The sequence below is a fragment of the Pholcus phalangioides genome, unplaced genomic scaffold (genome assembly GCF_987345545.1).
Source record: "Pholcus phalangioides strain wild (caught in Gottingen) unplaced genomic scaffold, Ppha-v1.0 ptg000015l_1, whole genome shotgun sequence".
Taxonomy (NCBI): domain Eukaryota; kingdom Metazoa; phylum Arthropoda; class Arachnida; order Araneae; family Pholcidae; genus Pholcus; species Pholcus phalangioides.
The window spans coordinates 1,771,765-1,785,533 of record NW_028301608.1 but is presented as its reverse complement, the minus strand read 5'-3'; the positions used below and the strand labels follow the sequence as shown (position 1 = coordinate 1,785,533).

Here is a 13,769-nt window from a genome sequence, read left to right as displayed (position 1 = left end):
AGTTGAATATTAAAAGACAATACTGAGACATTAATTTCTATGCTTAGGAAGATATAAATAAACGTTTGAAATCAATGTTATTGCCTGGATATCCAACTCGAAAGCAGGTCCGAGGCTAATTACTTCATATTTAATCTGCTGGGCTTTGTATATCTCTAAGCGAACTCAATATTTCAAAAATCGAGAATTCTATACAATTTTTTAAATTATTGATGTGACAGAAAACCCCACCAAATTTCCGCATTTCTACATTAAAATCGGCAATTTTAACACTGATTTCTATGAGGATTATCCTTTTCATGACCCTCAAAGCGATGCTGATGATGATTACGACGTCATTCAAAAAACCTCATTACTGGGAGTATTGAAAATGTGGCAAACCATTATAAAGGCATAAATATTATACATTTACTGACAGCGTTGAAGAAATGACAAACCATTGTAAAGGTATATACACGTTTTAAACGCATTGCTAGGGAACCACGGTAACTGAAGTAAATGTTCCGAAAGTGATTGTTGAGGCCCAAAAACCATTGTTGCCCTACGGTTTTTTGCCCATTTGCGGCACTTGCCCTGCTCTGACGAAATTTTAAAGTAGCCTATCGTTCAAGTTGGGTCCCATTTAGTATACAGTCAAACGTCTTTAATGAGTCACTCTTGGGAGAGCAAAAATATGACTTAGTGAGCGGAGTGACTCGTTAAATGGAGTAAGCCATAGCTGTGCCAATTCCTGCCTGAGGACAATTGGGACTTTCAAAAAAGTGACCTGGTAAGCAGAGTGATGTGTTAACCGTGTGACGCACTAACGAGGTTTGACTGTATATGCAAAATTTGGTGACGATCGATCTAAAATTGTAGATTTGTATAGAGAACATACACACACACAGACAAAAAATCAATTTTATATATATAGATTAGCAATATGGCATGGATAGTGAAGATATTTGATTAAAATCGAGGAATTCATTTATTTGTACCAGTATAGCTCCTGAACTATTATATTGACAGCAACATGAAAATATTGTAAATCCGAGAATGTTACAAAAATTTGGTTTCATAATCAAAAATCCATACCTCAGACAAGACAATTATATTTATAGTTTCAATGCTATCGCCCAAAGTAGTTAACAATTGGTCAAAATTTGCTCTAACACTATGAATGTTGGTGTGGAATATAGTTAATGAAGGGTATGAAATATTATTGCGGGGAGAGAGGAATATATTTAATTTATCCAAGTGCTCAGATCAGTGTAGTTTAAGTTAAAATTAATAGACATCATTCAAATCCTCAATATGAGTGATTCTGAACACCCTGGAGTCATTATGTTGCCTGAAAAAGTTTGTTTCTGATTCAGCAATGTTTGCAATTATTCTGTTCTTTAAATTGTTTGCAATGGTTAAAAGCCTTTTATATATGGGCATAAATGAGCATTGAATTAAATGGTCGTGGGTGTAAGTCTATTGTTCAATATGAGATGCTTGCAGTTTCTTCGATCTTACACCCTTGAGAAATCTGTCTGTTTAATTTATTGTCAAACTGCATCACAATCAGCTTTATTTTATCCTTTATTCTTGTAGGTACATGGTGGAAGGCTGTAACACTGTCAATCATTTCAGGAACAACTTGAGATATTATGCTTGATTTCAGAGATTCTATATCTTTGTTCAATGACTCTGGGAGTCCCTGAATTTCGATTTTGCAGTGACGGGAATATTGTTAAAGCTCTCCTACTTCACTTTCTAGTGTTTTGAGTTCGGATTTCAAAATGGAATTTTCAGATGAAAAATGTTGTTTATTGAAAAGATTGGTTATTTCAAGTTGATACTGAAATAACAAAAATTTTTGATTAGAGATTTTGGAAAATTCTGCTATTATGTATGATTGAAAGTTTAGAAATTGCGATTCAAATGTTTCGTTGATGGCAGAAATTATTTGTTAGGTGAATCCTTTATACAATGTTGGAGATTAATGGCCGGAGGTGAAAATTAAGGGCTTGATGTTGAGGTGATGGAGAATCCACACTATTTGTTGTAGTTGTCAATCTGATCATGGGTAGCGAAGCTGTGGAAATCAAGGAATCATATGATACTGTGGGCAGGGTTGTTTGGTTTAAACCTTGGCTTTAACCAAGTGGTTTTTTTAAAAAAATCAAATAAAAGTTGCATAAATATAATTTTTTTCCTTGAAAAATATCATATTGGTTCATTATTAGCCAAAATGTTTCATTTTTACTGCATTTTATATCCTTGGGGTACATTCTGATGGTATATCTTTAAATGACATAAGATTTTATAAGCGGTTTTTTTCAAAAAGTCTCATAAAAGTGGCCAGAATATATATATATTTTTCATATGAAGTATCTTAGTTGTTTAAAGTTATATACAAAAGCCAAAATTTCTCATTCTTACAACATTTTCTACCCTTTGGCTACATTCTGATGCTCTATCTTTAGCAAATTCATGAATAAAGATTGCATCACACATCTAAATGTAGTGGTGTATTATATATATATATATATCTCACAGGGTTTCTTTTTCCCTTCACAAAGAAGCAAAGAAGCAGCAACAGTAGTGACACCATCATGCTAGGGGCAGGTGGTCCTATAATCCAATAAAGACATCAGCTGTCCTTAAAGGACAAAGACCAGTGTACTAGTAGTTACATTACCTCACATACATTTTCTTTCCCATAAGAAGTAGCATGTCTCCTACTGTATATCTCCCAGTCTTAATATTCAATAGTAGTTTTTTTTATACTTTCACACTGTTATGCCCAGTTAATCAGTGTTCTACTGAATAATAATAACAGATTTATGAAAAATAATCAGCTATATACAGGGTGATTATAATTTGAAGTTTTGATTCCATAACTATTCAATAAGAACTACTGGTCAGAATGACTTGAAAATTTGCATGAATATTCCTGAAGCAATGGAAGTTTCTTTCGCAAAAGGAAAAAAAATGCAACTAGTGCAAAATGTGCAGGTAGATGATGCTGTACTTGGCCAGCAGTATAATCTATTTTGTGCAACCACATCGTTTTGGCACTTCCACAGCATCAGTGTGTGGATAGAACTTCTATCAAGATGCACATTGCAATACCAGCAAAGCAGCTGCTGAAAACCCATTTTGACAGGATGCACCTTAACCCTTTTAACTTCTGGCTGTGGGGGGTACCTCAAAATGTCATAAACAGTGGTCAGATTGCAAAATTTGGTGAATTGCAATCTCCAGCACCTCCCCTATATGTTAGAAGTTCCTCAGGAATATTAACATGGGGGCGCGTTTGGTTTAATGAAGCTGAATTGCAAGCCCATCCACATCATGACCATGGCATACTCCGATTCTGTTGTTGAACAAGAATTTTTGTGCTTTCAACCTCAGGTTGGACAACATATTTAACATTTCTTAAGTAAGTTGTAGTTATTTGTTCAATTACTTCGTTTTTTGTGATGTTTCCATGAATTATGAAATCATGCGATGCTGTAATTAAGGTATCATTTTGCCATGACTGGCTATCATTTCCATTCTGCGAGCAAATTTCCCACATGTTGGATGTCATTAATTTTATATTTTTAAGTATTTTTTCCCCTTTACCAAATAAAATTGCATTTTTTCAGGAATATTCATGTCAATTTTCAAGTCATTTTGACAATCGTTATTTTTTTAGTGTTTTGAAATCAGAACCTTAGTTATAATCACCCTGTATATCGTAAATCATTGCTAATTAATCTTCATTATTTATGCTTCATTAAATACATTATATTCACCTAATTTTTATTATAGTTGGTGCAAAATAGCTTCCTAATTAAATATACTGAAAGTATATTTAAAAAACCTATATATATTATATGATTAATAATTACATTGAAAGAATTTTCAAACACACAGTAATCCATTGAGTTGAGCAAAAGATAATTAAATTGCAAAAGTTGGTTTTTGTTAAAATGTAAGAAATATTTATTGATTAATTAGTATGGGAATAGTGTTAATTACATTAATAACCATTTCATTTTAGTTAATTATTAGAAGTTTGAATTATTTTTCAGAAATTTCATTGTTTTTAATGTTAATACTATTTAAAACAAAAAACCGGTTTAAACCAAAAAAACCCAGTTTTTTGGTTTTTTTTACCAACCCTGACTGTGGGTAACGAAGTTGTAGTCTTTGAAGGGGGTGGCAGTTACAGTCAAAATTGTGGATATAGGGTTTTGCACAGCTGCAGCAGGACACTTGCTACATTTCCATGTTTGCACACCATTACGTTTTTGTAATCGGAATGATCATTCACTAATACCAGCACAATAAAAGTAAAAAGAAATTTTACAAATCGAGCAGTTTATACGATCCTCTATTGAGATTGGATCTTCTGAATGCAAGAAACACTTGGAATCAGTCATGGTACAGCATGTAAGATTTCAGAGAGATTACTTAATGGTTTCGATTGAAAGTAATCAAATTTTTTCATAGTCAGGATTGCACCTTAAAATAAATAATACATAAGTAATACATCAAATCCATAAATAAGTAATACATCAAATCCGTAAATAAGTAATACATCAAATCCGTAAATAAGTAATACATCAAATCCGTAAATAAGTAATACATCAAATCCGTAAATAAGTAATACATCAAATCCGTAAATAAGTAATACATCAAATCCGTAAATAAGTAATACATCAAATCCGTAAATAAGTAATACATCAAATCCGTAAATAAGTAATACATCAAATCCGTAAATAAGTAATACATCAAATCCGTAAATAAGTAATACATTAAATCCGTAAATAAGTAATACATCAACAGTAAAACCCCTCTTTTGTGGACACAGACAGGGAAAAAACATTTATCCATAAAATAGGGGTGATTGTTAATCAGGAGTTTGAAATGCATGCTTTTATTAAAAGTGGCATTATTATTTTTATGGCCGTAAAAGGGAGGTGACCATTAAGGGAGGGGATTTCACTGTATATATTGACAAAAGATTTATGTTTTTCTACCTCATCTTACCAATCTTTATCTTATGATGTCAAGTATAATTTTGGTATTGAAAAAATTTCAACAATATTCATCAGTAAGCATTCCTATATTTTTGATGGCTTTTCTTTCTGAAATTTCAATATTATAACTACTTAGAAACTGTTGGATTGTTTTAAAACTGTTTAATAAATTAAATCTCTTGTGTATACCAGTAAATTCTCAAAACTATCAAGAAATAACATTTGCTTTGTAAGCTCAAGGTGTGGTTTTTTTTTTTTTTTTTTTTTTTAAGTTTCCAAGAACTAAAGAAACCAGGTTTTCTCCAAAAACGAATGAATATTTCCCTATGATCCATTCCAGAGTTTCATTAAAGTTTGAAAAATATTCAGCAAAAAGAAAGTGTCAGTTCAAACTTAACAATTTGAATCCCATAAAATGATAATTGGGTGAAAAATATTTTTTTTTTTTTTTGCATTGTTGTGTGGGAATTTATTTTTTTTTTTTGCCTATTGATGAAGCTGCTTATTGGCTAAAGGAGAACAAATGATTTCAGACTTGGATAGAGAATGTGAGAGTGAGGCTTTTTGTCTACAGTCAATCCTAGGAAAACAAAAGTCTCACTGTATTATGAAACTTCCAAAGGTTTTGTAAGAGATAAAAACAAGGCAGGCCATGAAAAAACAAATTGAAGAAAATAAAATAAAGTGATTGATTCATTCAAAGGAATCAAAAATCCTTCCACAGGAAAAGCTCTTGCAACAATATAGCCAAAATTTTAAGGGAAGGGGGAAATTTGTAAAATGTGCCTTTCTTTAACCTTTTTGCTGTACAAATAGTTGGAGAAATGATTACAAGAGCAAAAAATTTTCCTTTTATTTCAGTTTTTTTGTGAAAGATTAGTAATCATACTTAGACATTTCCTTAAAAAGGGGTGATTCAAACACAAAATCTGAGTTTGAACCCACTTGCCACCAACACACTACACACTAATGATGGGAGACAGACACTCAACCATTATGCCATACTATAGAAGCAAACCTGTCAGGGAATTGAGAAGTAAAATAAAAACTAGAGCATATGATGTGTATGTCATCTATGTCATTTTAAGAATTTCATATTAAAAAAAAATAGATTGAAATCAATAGATGATATTTTAGCAGGCTAATACACTCATCATACATAGATGATGGGAGCGTTTGAAGAGATAATTATGCAAAAGAAATTTACTATACAAAACATTTTAAGGAAAATCAGCTGAGGTATCTATAGTTCAAATTCTTTGTTTACTTTACACAATGTTTACTGTTTTTTGCTTCATGTCTGGGTCACCAATTATCTCAGTAGAAGCCAAATATCTCATTAAGAACAAATGGTCACTGAATTAGTTCCTCAAGACAATTTTATGCAGAAATAAACGTGTTCATTTTACATGCAGACCCAATAAATTCATGAAATGACAGATGACACAGTAGCAGGGCTCCCACTCGTTCTACTTTTCTTACTTTTTGGTAAAATGTCCTACTTTTGTCCTACTTTCTCGGTTTTGTCCTACTTTTCCTACTTTTTTTACCAAATCCTATCGATAAAATTTGTGTAATTGATTTGAATTGAGCAGGAAATCATTGATATATTGCCAAATATTACAAATGTTGGAGAATGCAATTAATGATTCTGCCAAAGCAGAAATTTTATCATTTTTAAGGTTATTTATGGAGGGGGGGGGGGGGAGACCATTTGGTTGATTAATTTTTCGTTTGCCTTAGTTTGAGGGTTCAACAAGTATAGTAGTCATTAAAAACTTCTGTCTGGATGGAAAAATAATTTTGTATTTATTACTTCATGGTCTTGGGCATTAACTAACATTCACCATTCAAAATTATAGTGCAAATAGGTGAAACAACAGTTTGCATTTCAAAGCAGTTGGATACATAAGCCTATTCTAGGTTTCGTGATTCTAATGCTCCCAATAGTCTTCTCCCAGTTGTCTTCTGTATTTTTAAGGCATGAAGAGGCATAAACAATATTTACAATGCTCAGCAAAGACCTAGAAATGGAAGTGCTTCATTTGTCAAAAATGATTACACTGGCATATTGAACAGTAAAATGTGAACAAATTCCTTTAAAAAATAATGGACAATGCAGTAAAACTATCTGGTTCACCTTGCCTTATTTACATCAGATCTTATAATCTACACATTTTGAAAGTGGTCTCGAAGGAGCGTCATTCTTAAAAAACGTACGTGTTCAAAATTTGCTGTGCATTGTCGAAGAGAGTCGACAAGCTCTGCACTTTGGAAGACTCCAAAAAAGAATGTAATATATATGAGGAGAGAAAGCAAAGAATTATCTGTGGTTGCTAGTGCACTGTTTTGGCCGAAAATTGGTTTTTTAACCAAGCCATTTGTCATTTTGCTTTGGCTTGAGTCAATCTTATAGGAAGCTGAAATAGTGCTTTGAAAAAAAGAAGTTAATTTACACACACAATTTTTTTTTTTTTTTTAAATAATTTGAACTTTTTTTTTTGCAAAAAAAATTTTTTTTAGGGATTTTTTTTTCCATTATGCTATGATTATGTTGTCTAAGGGGGTTACCCTCCCCCATTCTACTTTTCAGTCCTGCGTTTTCCTACTTTTTCTCATTTTTTGAGTGGGAGCCCTGCAGTAGTAACAAATAATTCTGGTTTAATTATCAGAATATAGCTATTACATTCATTTAGATTATTCTTCACAGCACTCAAGGCTGCAAGTAGGCAGGTAATTGGTTTGCATCTTGACCATAAAGAAATATTGTGGTGAAAGAGTCAGTTCCTTCTTCTTATACTCAACTTAAATACAAAATATGCAAATGAAGTCAGATGATATAAATCAGCATTTTATTTTAGGTCTCTAAAAATATACATGTGCATTTTATGAGAAAATCTGCAGCTATTTTTCAGCATTCTCGATGTAATAATTTTTGCCGTTCCTGTTACTATTGCTAAATCAAGGTTTTACTGTATTTTCATCTTTTAAAAACAATAACCTATTAATAGCAATTTATTTTGGAGTCATTCAAGTATTACGTCAGCATCAGGGGGGGGTTTCGGATTTGCTGACTTTTGATGACAAGGGAGGAGGAGGGTTTGAAGGTTGCTTACGTCATCAACCACCCCTTTTTGAAGATATGAAATATTCTAAGCTGCTGACGAAATTTTGCTGGTTGGGGGGGGGGGGGTTCAGTGTTTTGCTGACAAGAGGGAGGGGGTCAAAAATGGCTGACTGAAAATCTGCTTACGTAATGCTTGAATGGCCCCTAATAAATATTCAATACAGTTTTTCTGGATTTAAAAAGAGCTTTTGACTATGCGGATTTAATGATACTAACAGAGCAATTGTCATTAGCAGGTATACGAGGAAATATATTAAACTGGTTTAAAAAAATATACTTCAGTAGTTCGAAATATATTTAACAAAAATTTTCCAATCAAAAAAAAAAAAATTTTTTTTAAATTACATTTCTCTGAAGTAATTTTTCTGTGTATATTCTTGTCATACACCAATGTCTTATAATGATGATTTCTGAATTCCAGGTGTTCCAGGGGTCAGGCCCACACAGCTAGCAGATGCAATGCGTGTTCAACACTGTGCACTCTCATTAGTTGGAGAGCCTATAATGTATCCTGAAATCAACGAACTTGTATCTTTGCTTCACGGAAAAAAGATATCAACTTTCATGGTAACAAATGCTCAGTTTCCTGAAGCCATTCGTGACCTCAGTCCTGTAACACAGCTGTATGTGTCCGTAGATGCAAGTAATTCTGAGAGCTTAAAGAAAATTGATCGCCCCCTTTTCAAAGACTATTGGGAACGATTCATAAATAGCTTGAAATTCCTATCAGAAAAAGTGAGCAAAAATATTTTCTTTTACTATCTTGTAAAATTGTAATAATGCATTGTAGTGTCAGAGCCATTAAGTTTGACAACCATGTTTTTATGGGCATCTTTTTTCATCCACCTGGTTTCACTTTTTGCCTGTTGTGGCCTTTGTATTTGCTTAAAATTCGTCATTAAATTTTATCAGAAACAATTTTGAATCAGCACTATACAAGCCGATCTCAAAAAGTGGATTCTGCAATAGAGGATATACTTGGTCACAGTGGATAAATCTTTGCAGTGTTAGTGAGTTTCCATAACAGTTGACGCTGCTTAATGTGATCACATCAGGACTCTGGGTTTTTGATAACAATAATCAATCGATAACTATATCCGAAAAAGTCCTGGTTGCAATTATGATGAGCATGTGTCCCATTCAAAAGAGGGTGCTCCGTGTTTTCCCTCGTCTTATGCTTCAGCAGTGAGTTTTTTTACTTTAATAAATAATATGAATATTGTGAATACCAATAACTGTCATATATCTACGATCTAACGTGATCTATTTCATCAAAAAGCTTAGAATAAATTTGTCATTATGAGTTTCATTTTTAGCCTTAAAGATGTTTCCTCAGCTTTGAAATTGGAGTAAACAATAAACATATGAAAGAAAAGAGTAAATTTTGAAGGAAAAAATTGACATTTAATGCTAACATCAACAAGTTGCACTCTGCATAATATTCATCATAATAGCACTTTATAATTTATGCACATTCCACATACATATGTATTTATGAAGAAAATCCCCTTGTAAAAGCAGTAGATTGGCGGTGTACTAAAAGTTCATGGTCCATCCTATCCATCCCATTGAAAATTTTGAACACTTCGATCATATCTCCTCGACACCTGCGTTCATCCAATGTGAACATATTCAAAAAATGAAGTCTCTCTTCATAACTCAAGCCCTGTGTGCCAATAAGGACACACGTAGCTCTTCTCTGCACCCCTTCAACCAAGTCTATGTCCCTCTGTAGGTATGGTCTCCAAAACCTTACAGCATACTCCAGTCCAGGACGAACTAATCCTCGAAAAAGCGGAAGAATGACTTTAGGAGAACGCGAAGAGACTTTTTTGAAAATGAGACCAAGCATTCTATTCGCTTTTTTGACCACCGCTGAACAATGTTCAGAAAACCTAAGCCACTCGTCAATGAGAATTCCCAAATCAGTGACCCTAGTTGCATCCGGGATAGTGACACCATTCAACTCGTAAGAGAACCGTGGGTTGTTCGAACCAAAATGAGCGACCATGCACTTATCAACGCTAAAAGTCATGCTCCATTCATTTGCCCATGCTGCAATCCTGTTTAGACTGGTCTGGAGCGACTCCCTATCGCTTTGATTCCCGATTACCCCCATTAACTACACATCATCTGCGAATTTGCTAGTAATCCGAACGATACCCTGATCGAGTTTATCGATAAAAAGTGAAAAAAGTATGGGGCCAATGACACCTCCTTCAGGAACTCCACTTGTGACGTCTGTCCAACCAGAGAATTCCCCGTTCAACATAACTCGCTGCGGCCTATCTCTTAACCACGATTCTATCCAATTCAGCAAGTTGCCCCCAATTCCAATCTCGTATAAACACTTCATGTGTTTACCATGTTTGACCCAATCGAATGCCTTCTGGAAATCAAGGTAAACAACATCTGCATTTTTGCTCTTACCCAAAGCCTTAGTCACGTGATCATAGAAGCAAAGGAGGTTAGTTACACATGACCTCCTCTTCCTGAACCCATGCTAATTATCCGACAATACATTATTCTCGTCTATCCACTTCACAAACTGCCTTTTGATGATAATTTCCAAAATTTTTCGAGAGGGAGCTCGTCAAACTCACTGGACGATAATTGGACACAGATTCTCTACTACTCTTCTTAAATATCGAAACAACATTACCAAGTTTCCAATCCCTTGGGACGATCCCCTCAGCAACACTACTCCTGTATATCTGTGCGACTGGACCCAACAATTCATTAGCACATTCCCTGAGGACCCTGGGATAGATATCATCTGGTCCTGGTGCTTTGCTTGCACATACATTTCTTAGACGATTTAGGACCTCCACCTCTTCTACTTGAATATCGTTGAGGGTTTTGTTATCCCATGCAACACCCGTATATCGAATATCATTATCTCCATTAAAAACCGACGCGAAAAAGTCATTGAAAGCATTACACATGCCAACATTGCTCTCTAACCTAGAGCCTCCTATCGAGATTGGACCAACTGTCCCCTTACATCCATTATTGACATCAAAAAAATTATTTTGGGTCAGAGACTAACATCAAAGTTAGTTCTCCGAAAACAAGGAACAAGTCTTTTGTTATCAACCTTACTCAAGGAAAAGTTACAGTGAAATCTGACTATACGATGATCACTAGAAGAAAACTCTTCCCCCACCGAAACATGCTCAACTAGATCCTCAGAACTAGTAAGAACTAAATCCAAAATAGCAGTACCCCTAGTGGCTTCTGATACATGCTGATACAAAAAATTTTGGAGCACCAACTTAAGAAAGTCTCTTTCATACTGATTTCCAGATGAAAGGTTCTCCTAATCAATATCTGGGTAAGTGAAATCCCCTAGTATGAGAACCCTCTTTCGCTTACACATGTAGGAAATTTCATCATGCAATTTGGAGATGTAGTTTTGATCTCTATTCGGTGGATTGTAACAAACCCCAACAATAAGTTTATGACGTCTTTTGTTCTCAAGCTCAACTCGTACAGTTTCAATATCACTCCTCTGCACGTTACACTCTCTAGCCTTCAAACAGGATTTCATGTATATCAACACTCCACCCCCTTTCCTATCAGATCAATTTCTCAAAAAAGTATCGTATCCTGAGATGTGTAAGAAAGATTCATCCCCATCGTTTGCCCAAGATTCTGTAATGGTTATAAGATCCAGGCCCTCCACAACTATCATAGTTTCTAAAAAATCTTTCTTATTACCCAAGCTCCTGGCATTTATTAACACACATTTTAATTTGCCCTGGTGATTTAGTGTCAATCGAGAAGCCATCCAAGTCAGAGGGGGGTAATTCCCCATCAGTACTGTTGTGATTATCATTAACTAACCCGCATTCCCTACTACGTGATCTGGGAGTAAAAAACCTGACTTAAGACTATAGTAACCCTCCCAGACCCGCCCCCCCATATTTAGATGGATCCCATCCGAACGAAGCCACCTATCGGTAAATGCGGGAAGCTCCAAGAACGTGACCCCAAGTGAGGAGCAAATGTCCTTCCAACCTATATTGAATTGGTGGATCCTACTCCTATACCCCCTACTACCCCTTGGCAGCACTGGAATCACTGCCACATCTGAACCTCCCTCCCTAGCAGATAATAGTAAATCCCGGTACTCTGACAGAGACTCACTAATATTCACTTCTACCTCATTCGTTCCCACCCACAGAATCACCCGCAAGGGCAACTTTCGGCGATGAAAAACGTGTAGAACGTTGCCAATCTTCACCTCAGGAAGACAACAGCGCTCGAAACCCCGAAAATCCCTACACACTCGGTTCCCAAGTTCCCTAACCATAGAATCACAGATGATTAAACCCCTATCGCTATCCCCCTCTACCTCATCCACGACCACCCATCCTGACCAGAGCCATCCTGGCTCGACGACCAGAGGCTCCGTAATAACCGGGCCCTCTAGCACCCTAACTTTTTCCCGTAAAGCTTTGACCTTGAGTTCCAGCCTTTTCCTATCCAAGCACCCTTTACAATTGAAACTATCAGCTACTATACCCCTAGACCAGGGAAACCTCCCTTCACAAGCTCTACACAACACTAGTCGAGGTCGAGGCATACTAACACTATTGCTAAAGCTAGATAATAATAATAATTAAAAATAGGAAAATGAAAAGCGTTAACAGGAAATTAAAATAATGCAAATATGCATAAGAGATTGTACAAAAAAATTACTCAGATGCTCAACACTAAATCACAAAGAATAAAATAAATATGTATATAAAGAATACAATACACTCTAAAAAAAGTAAATTAAGCTACAAAGTACAATTCATACTTATTAGAATTAGCTAACTATCTCAAATCACTAACACTACAACAATAGGCCCAAGTGGAAGGAAAAAAAAAAGTTATTGAGAGTACCCGGGGAAAAAGTATAGACTGTTTGCTAACACTAACGTCCAAAAAACCTACGAATTTGTATCAAAAAAGCGAGAAAACACAAACCTGGCAAAAATACAATGAAAATGAAATGTGAAGGAGAAAAAAAATTTAAGTAGATCGAAAATACACAATGAAAATTAAAAAAATTGAGAGCAATGTAATAATAAAAAAAAAAACCACTTATCTCGGAATCCAAGGTGTGAGAAAAAAAATAGAACGCAGAATATGACCCAAAAATGAACAACACGCTAAGTAAAACTCACGAAGATGAGTGAATGAAGAACTGAAGGGAATTTTTTGTAAACTTTCATTTGCCTCCTTGTGAATACATTGCTACGTAGAAATGTATCATAGCAGCTGCAATAGTATGCATGGTCCAATAAGGTAAATGTCAAGAGAGTTTATATATATATAGAAATTTTTAAATGTTTTTCAACAAGAGGGTGGAGCACTCTTTTACCTCTTACATAGTCTGTAGGCTAATGAAAATAACTTACGGTTGGGGGAAGTGTAATTACATTTCAGTAACAAAAAACCTGAGAAAGGGGAAAAGAAACTAAAACTCTGATGGAAAAAATTTTATAATATAAACGAAAATGTTGATTACTATAAATGAATTTTTTTCCTATGCTATGGTATTCATTCTTTCATTCAAACCGACCATAACTCAGGTCTATCACCATCTATGGGCGATTTACTACCTAGTGAGTTGTTCAGGAAGTGTAGCT

The 13,769-nt window shown here is 34.8% G+C and overlaps 1 protein-coding gene across 1 annotated transcript in view; it reads left to right on the top strand.

Annotated features, from left to right (window-relative positions):
• Positions 1–13,769, top strand: part of LOC149075223 (S-adenosyl-L-methionine-dependent tRNA 4-demethylwyosine synthase TYW1-like) — a 56,855-nt gene that overhangs the window by 28,191 nt on the left and 14,895 nt on the right. The window contains exon 10 of the mRNA XM_089242509.1: positions 8,549–8,862. Coding sequence (XP_089098635.1) covers positions 8,549–8,862 — 314 coding nt within the window. The remainder of the gene's footprint in view (positions 1–8,548; positions 8,863–13,769) is intronic.